General features: G+C 42.4%; 1 protein-coding gene across 5 annotated transcripts in view; it reads left to right on the top strand.

Moving 5' to 3' along the window:
- Nucleotides 1-21,307, top strand: part of FRRS1 (ferric chelate reductase 1) — a 268,799-nt gene that overhangs the window by 140,102 nt on the left and 107,390 nt on the right. For all 5 annotated transcript variants that reach the window (XM_069232144.1, XM_069232146.1, XM_069232147.1 and 2 more), the window contains exons 8-9: nucleotides 1,373-1,520; nucleotides 14,594-14,707. In XM_069232144.1, coding sequence (XP_069088245.1) covers nucleotides 1,373-1,520; nucleotides 14,594-14,707 — 262 coding nt within the window. The remainder of the gene's footprint in view (nucleotides 1-1,372; nucleotides 1,521-14,593; nucleotides 14,708-21,307) is intronic.

The raw sequence follows: 21,307 nt of genomic DNA, 5'->3' as shown, positions 1-21,307 counted from the left end.
AGGACCAGAAGGAGTGAAGAGCAGTCCTAGTGGAGAAAAAGCTAAAAATATTTTTTAAATGCGGTGCGTTAAGCAGAAGCGCGACAGACCGAGTCAGGAAAGGCGTCTGCAGTAGAACGTTGGAAGGAGGAAGATGGGCAGAGGTGTGGTAAGCGCGAGTCGAACAGTCGCGACGACCGATATGCACTAAGAAGGGGGGGAAAAAAGGCAGTGTCGAGTGGAATGCGGTGAACCAGGGAGAGCGCATGAACGCGCTGCAAAATTACAACAAAATTAATACAGTAAGAACACTATAAATACTAAACATGTTTGTAAAATAGATTGAACGCAAAAAGATATACTTATCTTGACTGCGAGCAGCAAGTAAAGAGGACTGCTTGTAGTCAAGCCTGGTATATCTTTAGGTGTATTGAGTCCTGATTAGCCCTTTCTACCTCTTTGTTTCCCATTGGTAGCTTGTTCTGCTACACTTGTGGGATTGGTTATTGTTCTTCACTACAGCTGCTATTGGAAATAAAGCAGGAAAAGTAAGCATAATAGGAGCCTCCGGTCTTGTCATAAAATTCACTGCACACATTGGTTTAGAATAATAAAGCTCTCGCCGTGGTACCAAAAGTGTTCAGAAACATTGTGTATTCAAGTATATTCTGAGTTTGTACATTATAATTGTTGTAGAAGGCAAACATGTTTGGCATTTTTTAGAAATTACTGTTTTGAATATCGTGACAAATGCTCAAAAACAAAGTTGAATCCATTTGAGTGCTTGATTTTGTAGGCCACTTTCTTGATATCTCTATCATTGAGGGGAAACATAAGCCATGTATTTGAAAAACACATTTCACCCCTTTGGTGTGGTTGTTAATCAACTCAGTTGTAAACATTTTATCAACCTCAGAAGGATGAAAATCCAAGTTGTTGACTCACGGGGATTTAAACCTGGTGCCATGAGGTCAAACACAGATTTCAGTGGCTCTAGTGAACCACTACCTAACATAATCAAAGAGTAATGTATTTGCATTTGGTGATCAGTGTTCCAGAGAGGACTAATTGATAGAGGAAGGTCAACTGTGGGTTGCCAACATGGCAGTGTGCTGCACTGACTCCAGTGCGGACCTTTTCCATTCTTGATATCACGACAGAAATGACTAAATTGGAAGGTGTAATTATGCCAGTGTATTCTACAAACAAGCTCAATAGAAAGAGGACCATCTAGTGTTAAATACACATGTTCGAATAAAACATTGACAGAACCCTTTTCTGTTGGATTATTACTGTATAATTTCAATAATGCTATGTGTTGAAAGCACTCTATTAGCTACACTGCGTTTTTCTGAAGTATTACGAGTAAACTGATCGATTTTATCGTTTTCAGCCAGTACTTCGTGATATGGCGTGGAGGTTGGCCGATGGGGTCATTCAGTGCTCTTTTCGGAGAAACATCCACCTTCCGACGTACAAATCAAGATTTGATCTCGACCATCCTTATTACATATTTGTAGCTGATGGGGAAGCACGCAATGGTAAGTTGACTAAGCGGTGTTCTAATTCTCCCATTCCTGACAAAATGAAATAATTTTGACAGTGATAGATTATGCACCATTTAAATAAATCATTATCAATCTTTTAGGAATGGGTGGTTAAGCGAAGAGTAACTGGTGCTGAGATAGTATCTGTGTTTAGTCTTATGAACTAATGTTGCACTACTGATAAGTTAGAAGATTCATTTATTTCTAGCACTCAAGCTTTTGAAACAGAAAACATAGTGAACTTGGAAATTTGACATTCAACAATTGAACATTGATGAAATTGGTGTTTATGATTCAGTAAGTCTTGTGCATTTTCGCTTTACTACATGTCTCTACAGACATCATTGGTAGCTGAACTAGGAAGAATTTAAATGAAGAGAATTCAAGATTAACAGTTCAGATACCTAGTGTCAAGTTCAAAGAGCCCCAGCAATTTGCAAAAAAAAAAAATGCAAATAAAAAACCCAAGACTTTTACTTGTGTTGAATGAGAACGTCTGCATTGTTTTCTTATCTTGCTGCACTGTGCATTTAAAAAAAAAAAAAAAAAAGCTTTTGTATGAAATTTGGTTTAGTCAAGAAGGGTTGACTCTACACACCAAGTGTAATAATCTGGTCAGGGTGAACCCTCAAAGTCACTAAATTAATCTGTGCCTACCCCTCCAGTAGCTATGGCACAGAGTACAAAGACTTAACTTAAAGGAATGTGTAAATTATTTATGCAGTACCAAAACGGTAATAAAGGTCAAGTGCAACACAATAAAAATCCTAAACCAGATTGGAAAAAAATAGTGAATGTTAACAAATAAATTTATACCAATAATCGAAAAATCCAAAAGTTGATACAGGAGGTATGCATTAATAAAGTTTTAACTAAAAATAGCTCTAAAAAGCATAAAGTGTCAAACGTAAGCAACTTGTGGCAGTAGACCAGACCTACATGAGATTTGAGGCCACCCTCGCTGGAGTGCAGATCAGATACAGAAACTAGGTTTAACTTGAATAGGGGTTTTACCTTGGGATTAAAAAATTAAAGCCCTAAATCTTTCGTTGGGCAGGGCAGTAGGCTATGGCCAAAGAGGGCCATCCTTAGGTTGGATACCGGTTGGACATAGTCCTGAAGAAGCTGTTGATTTTGGCAAGAAAAGCACTGAACAGGTAAACTTTTATTTCACTCCCAGGCAATACCTTTCGCCATTCGGATACTGTTGGCGCCTTTGTCCGGTTAAGATCTTTGCATTTGTTCTTGGACACTTTTTCAGAGCTCTGAATTCTTCAGCGGGCAAGGCTGTAGCCGAAGAGCCCTCCACAAGGCTGTATACCTTCTCTTCAAGGTCCTACTGTATTGAATATGCTGCTGTGGTAAAGCTGTGAGTGGGAGACTTGACTCTTCAGCCGAGCAGCAATGTGCCTCTGGCAGCTCAGCTTGGCAGGTTTGTCCTGGTTCTCTGGAGGTCTTGAAGAGAAAAAAGGTTTCCAAAACCCATATTTTCAGGGGTAGTAGAAGATTTCAAGTCAGACACGATAGCCAAGTGTTTCAGGGCCTCAGGAACAGCAGTTGGAGGTGAGGACTCACTCCAGCAGGGCCAGCGGAAGGGCTCAGAGCAGGTCCAGTCGGACCTGCTCAGCTGAAGAGTTGCAGGAAATGTCCCTATACCTTTAACACAGGGTTAGCCTTATGATCCTTAGAGCCCACTTCTTTTTCCTGGGTACAGGAGCAAGCAGATCCAGTCCTTCAGGACTTCTCTCACTTTACAAATGGAAGGTCACTTTACATCTTCCTTCAGTACAGAAAGTGTTCTGAAGAGAGTGCCGGAGCATGACTCATTTATGATAGCCACTAGCTTGTGGATGGGGGTAAGTCCTGGCCCCTCCCTATCCAAAGGGGTGAAAGTTCCCTGTGGTAATCTTGACCACTTTTTGCATCAATTCCTTTCTGCCCTACTGAAAATAATCCTACAGTGCCGCTCACTAAAATTCTAAATTGTGAAACACTTCTCCATTTATGCATATCCTGCACGCCCACTAAAGGGTTTGGCCAGGGGTAATTAACAGCCTTTCCTTTATGGTCACTCCAAGCCAGTTCTGGGGGTAGCTCCCTTGCACTGGGAGTGGTGTAGGCCTAACTGGAGGAATTTAAGAAAACACATGTCCATGTGTCATTTAAAATCTGCTTGTGACAGGGGAGGCCTTTTTCAAGTAAATTAAGTTCCTCGGCCATGGCCAAATGTCATCCTGCCAGATGAGCAAAAACAGCTCCCCAACCCAGGACTTTTTCGGCCTCCCAGGCAGTTTTCACACCTCATTCAGGGACATTCAGCAGATGGGGAAAGTTGGAAAACTCATGTAAATTAGCCTTTTGGCATTTCAAGCAGGGAAAACGTGCGTTTCTAAAAGTTATTTTTCTTTAATATTTATTAAAAATCCAACATCACCATTAAATTGGGATTTTGGTAAATATTAAGAATAGCTGTTAAATCAGGTTTCTAGCGGGTTCCTACCCAGAAATAGCAGAATTAATATTTAATATTGCTTTCTAATGATTCTCTATGGGCCAGCTAACTTTCCTACAGTGAAAGTAGCTTTTGGGTGATAGTCACTGTAAGGACATGTTAATATTACATTTCTACATTTTATACCTTTAAATACCATGCACCCTGCATTGTGGGCTACAAGTCCTACTCAGTGGTCACTTTAATGTTTAATAGAAGGGGTTAGACCTGTCACAAAGGGTTTATTTTGGCAGGTCAGATTGCAATTTTTATAATGGTAGTCACTGTAGTGGATGGCCCAATAGGTGCTGCAGTCCACTAGGGGTATTTACATGCAAATTGTATTCCAGGGACATTTGGGCGTGATAAGTTTACCAATTGGGAGTATACCAATTTAACCATGTTAAAAGGGGAAGCACAGTCACTTTGCTACTGGTTAGCAGGAGTGAAGTGCACAGAGTTCTACAGCAAGCAAAAAAGGCAAAAATCTGGAGTATAGCACACACAAGATGGTAATTTCCTACATCTTGTCATTGCTTTCTCTTGTTTATTATTGTATTTGGATTTTTGTAAAGTTCTTCACACTTCTGAAGAAACACCTCTAAGCACTCGGGGTTCGGGTTGAACAATTCTACATGTCAGAAGGCCACTCAGGCATGAGCTTTCCCTTTAAAAGTGGTTGCTGTCTGGCACATTTCTTTAATTGACTAAGTGGAGCACATCCAAACTCCCAGAATGCATTGAGTTGTCAAATAAAGCCCCAGTGCTGTCACCACACAGATTGAGGTGCACCCTCCTTTAGTTGAGTAGAGCAGTTGGACAGGTGAGGGAGAGCATTTCCCTTAGAACTTTGGACTTTCTTCTTGATGTTCTATACAATTGCCTTGAGATGTAGAGATGGGGAAGTCCCAAGTGGAACATCCAGTACCTGATAGATGGCCGAAGGCAAGTCTGACTTGGGTGTTTCCTCAACAGGAGCAAACAGCAAGTTATCAGTGAGGGGGAGTTGTGTGGGAATGAGCGTGGAGTTTATTTCTACATACAGCTGAAGAGATGAGCCTTCATTCTTCTACCAAATTTGAGTAGGCAATGAAGATTTCAAGGTACTTTATAAGAGCACGTTACAGAGGTTAAGGCTTGTTAGAAATTAGGACTCCAGTTGGCAGTCGGTTTATACCCTGTCCAACTAGGGACCGTCACTCTAGTCAAGGTAAGGGAGATACCCAGCTCAGATAACCCATGCTTACCCTCTTGTAGCGTGGCACAAGCAGTCAGGCTTATCTGAGAAGCAATGTGTAAAGCATTTGCACATAACCCACAGTAATATGGTTAAAACACTACAAAAGGACACCACACTAGTTTTAGAAAAAGTCAATATTTATCTGTACAAAACAAGACCAAAGCGAGAAAAAATCAACATACACTAATAAATATATGAAATTTGCAAGAATTACTTAAGAAATACAGTTCCTTGAAGTCGATAGCTCTGTCTGGGGCTATCACAGTGTAGTGAACAACAAATCCAGTGGTGTTGGTGCTGAAGTGCTGTTGTCAGTAGGCCCATAGTGGCGGTACAACACGGGGTGGACTCTGTGCGGGCCCACGGGTCGTGATGCAGACAGGGGCGACTGTTGATGATGCTGGAGTTGATGGGGCTGGCATCGGTGGACTGGGGCTGTGGTGTGGGACGGGATGGTGCTTCGTGTACCTCGCGAGCGGTGTCCTCAGGCCACGGTGCAGGCAAGGGCATCTGTGTCAGCGTAGAGTGGTGTTGTCAGGGATACCAAGGCTGCGGTGTGCGTGAGGCGATGCAGAGTGAGGGGCCCACAGGTCACGGTGCAAGCAGCGGCTCGGTGACGGAGTCAGATAACGGTGCCAGTGAGACCAGGGTTGCGGGGCACGTGCAGCTTCAAGTCACGGTGCAGGTAGCAGCGTCGTTGAAGGAGTCGTGGTGGTTTTTCTTCTGATGCAGCACACAACACAGAGCTCCCAGTGCTGCAGGCAGATGACTCTGAATCTTTGATATCCCTGAGACTTCTAACAGGAGGCAAGCTCTACTTCAAGCCCTTGGAGAAATTGCACAAGCAGGATACACAGCAAAGTCCAGTCTTTGTCCTCTTTAAGGCAGAAGCAGCAACTGGAGGCCAACCCAGAAAAGCACACACATCGAAGGGGCAGTACTCGTCCTTCAGCTCTTCTCCTTGGCAGAGGGTCCTCTTGATCCAGAAGTGTTCTGAAAGTCTGGGGCTTTGGGTCCACTACTTATACTAGTTCTGGCCTTTTGAAGTAGGCAAACTTCAAAGGCAAATCCTTCCTCCTCACAACATCCAGTTCTGTCCTGCTCTGTCCCAGACACTCTCCAGAAGGGGGAAGACTTCCTTGTGCAAGCAGGTCCAGCCCTATTCAGGTGCAGGTGTCCGCTACTCCCACCACTCTTAGCCCAGGGACACTCATCAGGATATGCAGGACACACCTCTGCTCCCTTTGGAAATTCCCTCTAGACAGTGACACAAACAGCCCAACTGTCAATCTGACCCAGACGTGAATTCCACAGGCAGGCAAAGGCACATAATGGTGAAGCAAGAAAAAGCCCACTTTTTAAAAGTGGCATTTTCAAACAGGCAATCTAAAAACCAACTCTACCAAAAAAGGTATTTTTAAATTGTGAGTTCAAATACCCCAAACTCAACACCTCTATCTGCTCACAATGGTAAATTACACTTAAAAGGAATTTAAATGCAATCCCCCATGTTAACCTATGGGAGAGATAGGCCATGAAATAGTGAAAACTGAATTTAGCAGGACATGTAAAACACAACAGTTCATGCCCCACCTTTTAAATACACTGCTCCCTGCCCATGGGGCTACCTAGGGGCTACCTTAGGGGTGCCTCGCATGTACAAAAAGGGAAAGGTTGGGCCTGGCAAGTGGGTGCACTTCCCAGGTCGACATGACAGTGCAAAACTACACACACATTGCAATGGCAGGTCTGAGACCTGTTTATAGTGCTACTCATGTCGGTGGCACAATCAGTGCTGCAGGCCCACTAGTATCATTTGATTTACAGGCACTGGGCACTTCTAGTGCACTTAACTAGGGACTTACTAGTAATCACAAATGCCAACCGTGGATAAAACAGTCATGTAAGGAAATGCCTCCTTGGCATGGTTACCCCCTGACTTTTTGCCTTTGCTGATGCTATGTTTTGAATTTAAAGTGTGCTGAGGCCTGCTAACCAGGCCCCAGCACCAGTGTTCTTTCCCTAACCTGTACTTTTGATTCCACAATTGGCACACCCTGGCATCCAGATAAGTCCCTTGTAACTGGTACCTCTGGTACCAAGGGCCCTGATGCCAGGGAAGGTCTCTAAGGGCTGCAGCATGTCTTATGCCACCCTGGAGACCCCTCACTCAGCACAGACACACTGCTTGCCAGCTTGTGTGTGCTGGTGAGAACAAAACGAGTAAGTCGACATGGCACTCCCCTCAGGGTGCCATGCCAGCCTCTCACTGCCTATGCAGTATATGTAAGACACCCCTCTAGCAGGCCTTACAGCCCTAAGGCAGGGTGCACTATACCATAGGTGAGGGCACCAGTGCATGAGCACTGTGCCCCTACAGTGTCTAAGCAAATCCTTAGACATTGTAAGTGCAGGGTAGCCATAAGAGTATATGGTCTGGGAGTCTGTTTTACACGAACTCCACAGCACCATAATGGCTACACTGAAAACTGGGAAGTTTGGTATCAAACTTCTCAGCACAATAAATGCACACTGATGCCAGTGTACATTTTATTGTAAAATACACCACAGAGGGCACCTTAGAGGTGCCCCCTGAAGCCTAACCGACTATCTGTGTAGGCTGACTGGTTCCAGCAGCCTGCCACACTAGAGACATGTTGCTGGCCCCATGGGGAGAGTGCCTTTGTCATTCTGAGGCCAGTAACAAAGCCTGCACTGGGTGGAGATGCTAACACCTCCCCCAGGCAGGAGCTGTAACACCTGGCGATGAGCCTCAAAGGCTCACCCCTTTGTCACAGCACCGCAGGACACTCCAGCTTAGTGGAGTTGCCCGCCCCCTCCGGCCACGGCCCCCACTTTTGGCGGCAAGGCTGGAGGAAACAAAGAAAACAACAAGGAGGCGTCACTGGCCAGTCAGGACAGCCCCTAAGGTGTCCTGAGCTGAGGTGACTCTAACTTTTAGAAATCCTCCATCTTGCAGATGGAGGATTCCCCCAATAGGATTAGGGATGTGACCCCCTCCCCTTGGGAGGAGGCACAAAGAGGGTGTACTCACCCTCAGGGCTAGTAGCCATTGGCTACTAACCCCCCAGACATAAACACGCCCTTAAATTTAGTATTTAAGGGCTCCCCTGAACCTAGAAAAACAGATTCCTGCAACTACAAGAAGAAGGACTGCTGAGCTGAAAAAACCCTGCAGAGGAAGAACAGAAGACACCAACTGCCTTGGCCCCAGACTTACCGGCCTGTCTCCTGCCTTCCAAAGAACCCTGCTCCAGCGACGCTTTCCAAGGGACCAGCGACCTCTGAATCCTCTGAGGACTGCCCTGCTTCGAAAAAGACAAGAAACTCCTGAGGACAGCGGCACTGCTCCAAAAGAACTGCAACTTTGTTACAAGGAGCAGATTTAAAGACCCCTGCAACTCCCCGCAAGAAGCGTGAGACTTGCAACACTGCACCCGGCGACCCCGACTCGACTGGTGGAGAACAACCAACTCAGGGAGGACCCTCCGGCGACTCTACGACTGTGAGTAACCAAAGTTGTCCCCCCTGAGCCCCCACAGCGACGCCTGCAGAGGGAATCCCCAGGCTCCCCCTGACCACGACTGTCTGAACTCCATTTCCCGACGGCTGGAAAAGACCCTGCACCCGCAGCCCCCAGCCCCTAAAGAAACGGAACTTCTGTGCAGGAGTGACCCCCAGGAGGCCCTCTCCCTTGCCCAGGTGGTGGCTACCCCGAGGAGCCCCCCCCTTGCCTGCCTGCATCGCTGAAGAGACCCCTTGGTCTCCCATTGAAAACTGAAGGAAACCCGACGCTTGTTTGCACACTGCACCCGGCCGCCCCCGCGCTGCTGAGGGTGTACTTTCTGTGTGGACTTGTGTCCCCCCCGGTGCCCTACAAAACCCCCCTGGTCTGCCCTCCGAAGACGCGGGTACTTACCTGCTGGCAGACTGGAACCGGGGCACCCCCTTCTCTCCATTATAGCCTATGTGTTTTGGGCACCTCTTTGACCTTTGCACCTGACCGGCCCTGAGCTGCTGGTGTGATAACTTTGGGGTTGCTCTGAACCCCCAACGGTGGGCTACCTTGGACCAAAAACTAAAACCTGTAAGTGACTTACTTACCTGTGAAAATTAACAATAACTTACCTCCCCCAGGAACTGTGAAAATTGCACTGTCCACTTTTAAAACAGCTTATTGTGTTTTATGTGAAAAGTATACATGCTAATGAAATGATTCAAAGTTCCTAGAGTACTTACCTGCAATACCTTTCAAATGAGATATTACATGTAAAATTTGAACCTGTGGTTCTTAAAATAAACTAAGAAAATATATTTTTCTATAACAAAACCTATTGGCTGGATTTGTCTCTGAGTGTGTGTACCTCATTTATTGTCTATGTGTATGTACAACAAATGCTTAACACTACTCCTTGGATAAGCCTACTGCTCGACCACACTACCACAAAATAGAGCATTAGTATTATCTTTTTTTACCACTATTTTACCTCTAAGGGGAACCCTTGGACTCTGTGCATGCTATTCCTTACTTTGAAATAGCACATACAGAGCCAACTTCCTACAAGTCACCAATACAATTTACACAGAGAGCAAAAGCACTTTTGCACTTGTCAGAAGTGGTAAAGTGCCCTGGGTCCTAAAGCCAACAAAAACAGGAGGAATGAGGCAAAATGTTTCGGGATGACCCTGCAAAAAGGGCCCGGTCCAACACAATATGTTAACAAGCCTCAAAATATATTTGTCCACCATAAAGCCTAAGTTGCAAAACAGCAGCAAGGTAGTTTGATAGAGAAACAGGATACATTGGTTGCTGTCACAATTTATATTTCAATTTGTCATTTTTTCTATTTTCAGTTAATTAGTGCGTGACCTCAGTTCATCTTTCATCTGCATGTTTGATTGGCTACACACCTTAAACAGATTGCCTAGTGCTAATAAATGAATGGGCAGCTTGCATTGCTCAGCGATTTGATTTCCATTACATTACTAAGAGAAATCTGTCACACGCAGCCTTTTCACTTATGAATTCATATGCCCTTTACATGAGTGTTTCTCTAGGTACAGAAAAATAGCCGCATGGTTCCTGTTGGTTGCCTGGTAACCCAGAGTGATAGAACACATGTATTCTTGTAGCACCACTGCATCTGAATGCAAGCAAGAGGTTGAGCTGGTATTCAACTTTTGTTTTTTATGTTTTAATACAGTTAAACCAAGGTCCACATTACAAAAAGTATTCCGCTTTTGCAAAAAAGTGGAACTAATAGATTTCACAATTTCGTTGCAGCATGCTTACTATGGAAAAATCAAACTAGTTACATATATGTTTTAATTATATAGAAGGGGTTTCAACAAGTGATGGAGAGTCTAAACAGAGCCGCTGAATGGGCAATACCGCTCAAGCCGCGGGCAGTATTGTTGGTTCTGATTCAAGGACCGGCAAAGAAGATACATTCTTTTTCTGGGCCTACTACTTGCGAAGCGACATATTGCTATAACGTGGTTGGGCACACTGCCTCCCAGATATGCAGACTGGCTCCAGGATATGTCAGAATGGGCATTGGCGGAAGGATACAACGTGCGTAGAGATGAGAAACTGGGTATTTGGCTGCGTGGGTACTGATGCTGACTGAACTCGTGAAATGACAGATACAATTTCAGGAACCGGAGGAGTAGGAGGGTCGGGCTTGACCATTAGCATGGTGGAGAGCCAGAGGGAGGACGGAGAGCGAGAGTGACCTGTTTGGAACCCTATTTATACCTCGATTCAGATCGTGTAGAGGTAGGGACTGCACAATGTGAGAATGGGCCGAGACCAGGACAACTGGCGGGCAGTACAGAGGGGCTACTGCTAACATAAGAGATGAAGATAAAGTCCAGATCGTTGCCTCTAGATATGTTGATCGAACACAACTGAAAAGTGATGCAGAAGGATGAGAAGTGCGGGTGTTGGTTACCTATCAGTGTATTATTGCAAAATGTGTGTAAATACTGTAGTTATGAAACAGTGTTTAAAACTGCGAAAATTAATACAGGTAAAACAATAAAATGAAAGGGGTTTCAACCATTCCACTTTTTAGGAACAACAAACGTGGTGTAAATGGATGTGCGCTGTTTATGCCCCCGTGACTTCTTTATGTAGTTTGCCCCTCTCATTGATTAAACGAGGGATCTGTTTAATGAGGGACCTGTATCTTGAGGATACCGAAGCACATTGAATTAGGGAGCTTTGACACCCTAATGCCGGTACATTCCGTTTTTCATTACTTTCCCAAACTTTAAGCTAGTCATAATGAGCCAAATTCTAGTCGGAAGTACCTAAAGTGAGGAACATTAAGGAACCCACCTTGGTGATTGTAAGAGCTCATGAGTGTGCTTACCGTTTGGATTTGGAGATTGAGTAGTTATAGAAACGAGTTGAGCAATAGGGATGGGGAGGTAAAAATTATGGCAGGCTTTTCTGAGGAATTATTGAAAACATTTTACAAAACTAGACTAGAAAAAGAGCTAGCTTGAATAAAGGAAGCACGATTTTTAGGGTGGAATTATCTAAGCAAATGGCCCTGGAAATTGGCAAAACATTAATGTTAAAACTACTCTTATGTTATTAGCCACCTTAAAATATCTTCACTTAACGTAGTAGAAATATATGGAGCCCACGCACATAAATTCTAGTCTTATGCAAATTTAAAGAAACAGCAATTTGAGGGAAAATAATTTGAATGATAACAAAGTTATTTTTTTTAATATAAGGTACGCTAGACGAGGATGATTGTCGACATATTTGATGTATTGTAACTTGTTTCCCTAAATCTTCATTTGTCTCACGGTAAAAAACGAGGTCCAGCATTTAGTTTAGCAGTTTTTGCTCAGTGGTTGCCAATGGATCCTTTTTTTCTAAAACAAACTGTGTTATCCTTCTGAAGTTGGCTGAGTTAAAAAAAAAAAAAGAAGTCGGAGGACTAAAACCTAGGATAGTGATGTATTTTGTAAGTTAAAAGGCCACAATACCTCCTGTTAGCGTGAGAATTCACCTTTTGGTGCCTTTTTTAAGGGAAACGTTCCTGTGATTGAAGTTATGTGTTGTTCACAAACTGTGCACCTTCATAAAATCATCAACTTGCATCGCTAGTGGGATCGGAATTCTGCACAGTCCGAGTTAACTCTTTAGTTTATTTAGTTGAACACTTACACAACTAGTTGGGTATATCCGTGTAATCTGAATCACGCTATGTTTTCCTGAAGAAGGAATTCAAGTTAAGTTTGCTTTTCACGTAGAGGCTCTGTAGTTTTCCGATGGGTTTTGTTCTGATGAACATTTTTAGAAAGAAAATGATCAGTTTGTATTTTAGAACAATTTGGGTTGTGGTGCCACTGAAATACAAGTGGGGCTTCCTTGCATTTCTTGGGTGCTCAAACAAGAGCATTCCCAGCACTTTTCACTCTTATCAATAGTGATTTCCAGCGACTGTGGTCACACGTCAATAGAATGTGACTTTTCGCTGCAAAAAGGGACGACGACTCAGTTTGCTTGAGAGTGCCAGCTTGGTGGTGGCCACACTCAGTTTGTTGATTGCTATTTTTCAATATTGTTGTTGATTTTGATATAGGAGACACAATCGAGTGATGTTGGAAGATATTGTGTATTTTCCCCTCTGAGCAGAAAAATGAAGATAAGTTAATGTTCTTATTTCTTGATTTTTATTTTCTTCTTTTGAATGTTCTTATTTATCTCAGAAGAATTCACCAATATCGTCCTTTGTCAGGATAATGCTTGGTAAAGATGCTACAAAGATCATTGTATCTCCTTGACTGTGAACCTTAAAGACGAGTGCCTCATTTATTCTAAAGCCCTAATAACACATGCTGTATGGAGATTTACAGTAGGAAATACAGAAGCATAATCGTAGTGCATACAGAAACATTATCATATACTTCGATTGCGTGAGGAATCAGACTGGAACCTCTACAGTAGGTTTGTCTATTGATACCAGAGCGAGTGTGGGAAAGAGGTGTTTGAAACTGTTTCACTGGGCTTGCAAAATATGGGTGGGACCAGTCAGTATGGAGGTTAAAAGTCCAGATAGAGATTGTTTTTTCTTTTCTTGCATATCCATGAAGCCAAGAGGTGCTGAATGGCCTCTATTTGAGCGATGGTGAGTACATTTCTAATGTTGTTTACCTTTTAGTGTCTTAGGTGCTAGTTGAGCGGTTTCTATTTTAGTTATAATTTCGTGGCCAATCAAGGAAGTGTCTGGGTGAGCACTTTGGTGCAGTAGAATATTGTGTAATGCCAAGACAATTGATAGGGTTGGTGATGTTAGTGTGGGAGCCCCAACACCCATAATTCACTGAAACTTAATATTTTGTTCACCCCAAATTTTCCTTTGGTGATCCACCTCCAGCACTGTCAATATTTGGCCCAATAAATAGCAGAGGAAAATCAAAAGATTGACTGGGACCACTGACGAACTGAGTTCTAGATCAATGGGAAGTGTTGTAAGAGTTTTATTACTAGTTAAGATAGGAAATACAAATAAAATAATTCTTGCCATGAAGGCTCAGAAACAAAGTACAAAGTCAGAAATCATATTTGCCAAGTTTAGATATAGAACACTAATAGCATTTCCAAAGGGAAAGACTTCAAAGCTATTGGAAAAGGTAAAGTCTTGCACATGTGAACAGACTTCTGTGAAGAAAAGTACAAGTCACCACAAATGGGCAAGAGTTCCGTGAGGAAAAGAAACCATTGCCCCCATCTACACAAAACCAGGGTTTTTTCTACAATAAGTTTACGCTTAGGACATTTTAGACACATCAGAAAATGGATCATCTTAAATGCATATATAGCATATATAGCACTGCCACTTCTACAAATAATCAGAATCTTCTATTACCTTCTACAGCAACAGAAATACGGAGATGCAAAACATAATATGAACCATTCTGTAACAAAGACCAATAAATTAAAGATCTCTCTACACCTGAAAAGATTGTATGCTTCACATTGGAAAACATACCTCATGATGATTTAACTGCGTTGAATGGAAAATAAATTGCAGACTGTTAAGTAATCCATTTGTAATGCCTCTTTACCAATAATCTTTATAAACTGTGGACTATAAACTTATTCAAGCTGTTGACCTGCTATCCAGACTTAGGATATCAGGTATTTTATTTAACTTTTACCAATGTTACTGTTATATCATCTTTAGATCGATAACATATATTGTAATGCATGATCTCCTAGTTACAATTTAAAGTTTCAGAAATAGGAAACCTTACAAAGACCATATGTTGCTTGCTCTCCTATTCCAGGTCTGATATCAAGGCATCATCTTCAGCCACTGATAACAAGCAATAAATATGTTGTTGTTGGATTTCCAGAGAATGTGGGTGGATCCCGTTCTCCTCTCCTCATAAAGGCTCATGGTAAGTATTACACTTTCTCTCCACCTAAAGACAAAAAAAAAGGTGCTTGTGCTTTGCATACATGGGAAAAGAAATTGCCTTGGCATTTTACACAGTCTTATCATTTAAGTCATTAGCTCCTCTGCTATCAGTTTTGCAGTTTAGTAGTGTGGCCATTGTGTACTTGAACAACATGCTTATCACACTCAACTCCTCTTTAGGATTACTAAATGACCCCTAAATACATTATTGCAGATTGTCTAGAAAAAGTGATATGCATGCTGAATCAGACAGAGTAAATAATTTAAAGATGACATTGGACAGTTTCCAGGATCGGCTGCCAAACAGTATCTGCAGGTAGTTTGCAAGTGCTTGGAATAAAAAAGCTCTCTTTTCATCAGTGTCTTGTAATCGTGTCATATGTTTTAAATAAACTTCAGACCCTACAATATTGTGTTGCATGCCAAATTGGAGATGGTTTCACATGGACCACAATCTCCCCGTTTGTAAACTTAATTTTGTTTTTATTTCTGCCTACCATTATTACAGTAGATAGACGTGAAGAACAAAATTGACACGGGTAAAAATAGTAAAAGACCAAAGTCTGTTAAAGAATGGAACAAACCAATCTGTTAATTTCTCTGTTACCAATGTGTAGTTCTAGTTAAGCCAGAGGTAACACTGAAAACTCTTTTTTTAAAATTTTTATTTTATTAATATATTATCGGTGCAGTTTGGCAAATCTGCAAAAGACTTTCGAAAAATGTTAATCTGATTTGGGTTTCACATGGCAAGGATTTTGAAGTACGGTTAAAGGGGGCAGTGATAATAAAGGAACAGGTCAAAAAGTGTAATTTACCAGGTCAAAAAGTGTAATTTACTATGTAAATTCCCATAGGAATCTTTGCTGTCTGCTGCAGAAAGTGTTGAATGGAATTGTACCAACCTTTGCTTGGAAGTAGAACTTTACTGAAGAAAGTGTTTTACTTGCTTTAGTGGAATTCCGTTAAGTAATTTTCAAGAAAGTGATGATACAAAATGTGTAGGGTGAGCATAAAAGTGTTATAAAGTTAGATGTATCCTGACTGTTAATTCATAGATGGCTCCTAAACGCTTCCGACTATTCTTTTGGTCCTCTGGACCCAAAGATGTAATCACAGTCTCAAATTATCTAATTAACTGGCCGCAACAGAGAAAAACCTGTTGCGCCTGCTGTTACTGTTTACTGAACTTGGTCATCGCGCCCTGAAAATAAAGTGACAGAGCCATATGGGGGCAGGGAAGCATATGTGATGGGTTTTAATTGGACCCCCTGATGTCAAAATGTAAACTAAAATTGGGTTCTGCCTTGGGATCCCTGAACCTGCTGCAAGGATCTCAATCCATAACTGGCTCATCAGATGCAATGCCTATAACCTCACGGCATTAATATGAAGAATTAAATCATTAAATGACACTCAAACAAATAAATGATACTATATCAATAATCCTTGTTGGAAGGTAGATTATTAGTAAGGGTAAGTACACATCTACCACTAGCAATAAGGCCGCCAATCCTATGTTAGGTCCAGTTAAGGCATCAAAACATTAGCCCCTGGCTCAACCCCTGGTATCTTGGCAACAAGCAGTCAGACTTAACTTAGGAGACAGGTATGTAAAGCATTTAATTTCACCAATACAATAAATAAGTAACACACAATTTTAATCTTTAAAATGACACCAACATGACAAGCGTCCAATACAGGGAACTGGGGAAATGATTTTTTAAATATTAAAATAAAAAATGTGCTTTCTAGTGCTTAGAAATCAATAGCAGCAAGTATGAACATCTGGTCATGCTAGACCTGAACCAACTCACAATTTGATGCCAACCACGATGGAGCCCTGCTCGCATACACTGAGGGGGTTGGCCTTGGTCAAAATTGACCTTCATATTTAGAAATTGTCTGGAGCTTTTCTCTTTCGACGTTGTGTGGTCCTCTCCAGCAACCCATTTCATTGCAGCATTGCCCGATTGCTTTTCCATGAGGCCCCGGTCAAATCCTGGAAGTCTGGAGCTCCAGAGATTTCAGCGGGACAAAATTGAAATTCAGGCCAGGTCGCGGTTGAAGGTAGTCAGTTTGACTCACTACGTCAGGTCGGTCCACTTATGGAGCTTTTTCCCAACCTTGCTCCAAACTTTTGGAACTTCTTCCTGGAGTTTCTCTTGAGGGTTCAAAGTGTCCAAAACACACATCCAAAGGTTGCAATTCACTTGGCATAATCCCGAAAAGTCCACTGGACGCTCTCCAGGCTGGAGACTTTTGTGACAGTTTGTGCAGGCAAGCTCTGTTTAACTTGTTGCTTTCTAGGAGTCCCCTCCTTAGTCCTTTTTGAAGAAAGGGAAAGTCCTTAGGGTGGCGGTTTCAGTGTACAATGGGTGCCGTCCTTCATTTTGCAGTCCTTTGGGTTGCAGACCATGGTTCCAGAAAGGCAGTCCTTCTGGTTTCAGGCAGCAGATCTGAGTTAAAGTGCAGCTCCAAGAGATTTATTCATTCATCTTGGGGGACAAACAGGGGGCAACCCTATCCAATGAGATGGCAACCAAAAGCATGGCAGCTTTCTCCAAAGTGTGGCATTTTCCTGTCCCACAAAGCACTGCCGAATCTAAGATGGACAATTTCTTTCCAGAGGAGCAAGACCTGGCTAGGCCAGCCTGCTGGTTGTCAGGAATCCCCCAGATGCCTCCTGCGTTATCTGTAAGCATCCCCAGGGATTAGGGTTAAATCATATCTCTGTTCTTGGTTAAACCTTCATGATTCTCAGTAAACATAATGTGCTGTGTTACACAATTGACTTGTATCAATGCTTGTTTTACCAATGCTTGTTTGCTAATATGAGCAGGTGTAGACGTGCTTCTAATTGGGTGTGGTGACTCATCCACATGTGGAAACTCAACTGCTTTCCTGATTGGCTATAAATAGCAGAGTGAAGCATGCCTCCCTGCTTGGCTTTGTTTTGCTTCCTGATCTCAGCATTTGAGTTGGCCGTCCAGCCCCTGCTGTCATCCTCATATTCAGGACTTTGAGGCAATTCTTTTCTTCATTCCTGTACCAGCTGACACCAGGCATTCCTCCAGCACTCTGGAAAAACTGCAGCTAAGTGACTAGTATTCTCCAGGGAGTTTGTTCTTTGAGCGCTGCGCTTTCCTAGAACAGCTGGTGTATTTCAGACCTCGTATTTTGGCAGAGTGCTTATCTTGAAGAGACAAATGCATTTCTGAACATTCTACATTATTATTGTAGTTACTTGCCTAAAATGTGCTTCAGGAAATCTGCTTGAGCTCAAGTACTACAAAAAGTGACAGTGCAATTTTAAAAGAGCATTTATGTGACTTTTCTTTCTCTAATAGATTAACTCTTGGATTTAAATTGTCATTCATGCCTGTGTTTCAGGTTTGAGGAATTTTCTTTTGAAGGCTTTTTCACACACACAGTGAAACCAAACCAAACTGTGCCACCCTAACTGTTTAAACCCAGAGTGGACATTTGTATTTCTTGGATTGTTTTTGTTCCTTTTAGTTTAACCCTATGCATGCAGGAAAGTTATATGTGATATAATTAATGCCCTTGTTTGTCTTTCTTGTGCATGATAAGTGCAACCACAGTTCTAATTGTAGTGTGCAACAGTGAATCTCTGTGAAGCCAGGCCTAGTGTCGCAGTACTTATTGTTATGGTACTCAGTTTGGAGTTTTGGTAATGCAGTGTTAGTAATTGTGCCAACAGTTCTTATTATCCAAGAAAAGTGCTGGAGCATCCCAGTGTTCTTCTAGCACTCCTGTGCTCATATCAGAAAGAGAGATTCAGTTTCAAGGAAGTTGAGTGCACTAGCTCTACTATCACTCTGTCAACAACAACCTGCCCTCGAAGATACAGGGTGCCTGGCTGGACCGGCAAGACGTGGCAGTGTTTTGTCTATTTCTCTTCCACTCCCCTTTTCCTTTTGGGACCCCTACTGGGGTTTCTGTGTCCACCTGGAAGTGCCGAGAGGTGTTCCAGGAGGTCGGGGGGGGCATACCATCGACCCTGCAGACATCCTGCTTTTCAGGTGAGTGGCCCCATCTCGACACTGGTGTGGCTCATATAGATTAGCATTCCCCCTCCAGACCATCTGTAAGTTATTTCCTGGACCTGCTATCTGTCTGTGGGGTACAGGGTGAGAGAGCAGGCCTTGCTGGCATTCCTCACTGTCCTTCTTCTTTTTGAAGCTCCGTTTGATTTACCCAGCTCCCTTCGTGGCCTGGCCTCTGCAGCTGCAGAACTCGCCACCCCCCATCAGATAACCTCTGCTTAGTGAAGGCCACTTATCACCTCATTAAAGCAGCCTTACTAATTCTGTTAAGGCTGACCAATCAGCAGAGGCCATTAGTAGGCTGGATTTTGGCTTACAGAAAAGAGTCTTATAGCTTCTTTTCTGTAATAGTTACGACAAATTCCACAGTGGCAAGTTATTGGATTTTGTCGTTACCAAGCTATTGAGTCCTGTCATTACATATTTAACTCCTTCCCAGCAATATTTATGCTTAAATGAAATATTCCCATGTTAGCCTATGGCGCTAAGTCTCTCCAATGGGGAAAAGATGACATGAGCAGTTTTTCCCTCACCAGGGCATATACAAATATTTTATAATGTCCCTCCTTATAGTTACATGGCTCCCCACCCCTGGAGCACCTAGAGGAGACCTTGGGGGCGATGTATGAAGTAGCATCACTCTGGAAGTACCTTTAATTCCAAAGTCGACTTTGCACACATTTTACTTTTTAAAGGCAATCTGCAAGGAAGGGCTCCCTTTAAATGACAGCAGACAACACAGCAGTGCACACTCTGGTACAGGACATCTACAGGGACTTCAAACGTCCCTGCCCCATTGTATACTAGGGACTGATGGGTAGTTTGAATCCCCCTTGTCATTTTATATTTTAGGGCATTACAGGAGGTTATCATTGCCAATTGTAATTGTACCACTTTACCATAAAACCTTTTGATCAGAGCACTGGCCCTGGGCACAGTCGGGGTCAGTTACCACCAGTATCCCTCAGAACAAATGGGGGTGAACATGCTAAAATGATGGCTTTCTCATAATCCTCTCTTGCAGATTGTTGATGTTAATGTGATATGAAATCTCATCTGGAAGATTATTTTTGAAATTTGTGTTTGTATCTTCCACATTAAGGGTGGTTCATGGGCATTGCATTTGGTGCGTGTAGTTATGGTTTGCATGGTAGTTGTGCTGAACCGTGTTCATAACCAGGGTAGTCTATTCATTGTTGGGTGAAGGGCCCCGGCAAAGGTCAGGCCCTGCCTCCGACCCCCACTGTGCATGGCAGTCAGGGTTTGAAAACCTTAAATTTCACTGAAACAAACACAGTTAAAGATTAGTTATAATTTAGTGAAAAATAAAATTAAAAAATCATGATATTCACCCATTATGGTATTCAACACACAAAGCATGCCGCAACTTGCCCCCTCTCTCACCCCCCCCTCGCATGCTCAGTACACCATTTTGCTATTGCACATGGAAAATGGTCATCCAAAAGGAAAACATGATTATGGTGCATTTTATGTTGTGTATTGTATACCATAACTGACAACGTTAAGAGCTGTTTTGGTTTTGTGTTCACGGATTCATAACTGGCCTTTAACTCTTTATTTTTTCCACAATCAAAAATATATATTTTCTATTTATGCCATGATATTGAAAATAAATATTGTTTAATAACGTTACATGGAGCAACTGTACTAATAAACTAACAACCATAACATTAATTTCTAAAGCACAAAGCTCACTTTTGAGTTCATTACCACAGTAAAGCAAAATTTACCTTTGAGAAACACGTTTTACTGCCTCACAAATTGCATGCAACTATTATACAGCCCCAACAACTCTTCCTATTCATGACATCTGTTCAGTTGGATTTTACCATGCTACAAAACTAAATCCTTTTGTTATAAGAAGTAGATATTGAAAAATACTATGGCATAAACCATATTCAGATGCGCAGAGTGAAAATTTGTATATATTACCATTGTTGAGGGAGGAGAGGAAAATTATCACTCTGTTTAGCTGCTTGTGTTTCATTGCCTCTCCCACACTCAATGCTGGCAATAAATATATAACACTCTGCACATCTGCATAGGTTACATATATATGTGCATATATGTAGTAATTCTACAATGTCAGTGAAAGAATTGAAGCCCAATAATACGTTATTTGACGCAGGTGTACTAATGAACACAGGTGTGAGTAGATTGCTGTAACACAAAGGTCAAATCCCATGTTATTACCAGAGTACCACTTGACTGTCTTAAGAGAGCTTTGTTTAATGCCTCAGTGATTCGATTCTAAAATGTATTTTACAACAGAAGACAAATTAGGCTATTCTTCCAAAGTTTAGCTGTGAATTTTATCTCACTGCATTGATTTAAATGCATGTGCTCTGTTCATGGGTCAGTTACTTTTTGTATAACATATGAAAGGGACGATCCACTGTGGCATAAACCATACATGCAAATTCTGTTTTGCTCCGCGCGAGAGAGCCTTTATTACTCACTGGACGCTTCGGCTCTTGTGAGTATTGTCC

The sequence above is a fragment of the Pleurodeles waltl genome, chromosome 4_2 (assembly GCF_031143425.1).
Source record: "Pleurodeles waltl isolate 20211129_DDA chromosome 4_2, aPleWal1.hap1.20221129, whole genome shotgun sequence".
Taxonomy (NCBI): Eukaryota; Metazoa; Chordata; class Amphibia; order Caudata; family Salamandridae; genus Pleurodeles; species Pleurodeles waltl.
This window is presented reverse-complemented; position numbering and strand designations above follow the sequence as displayed.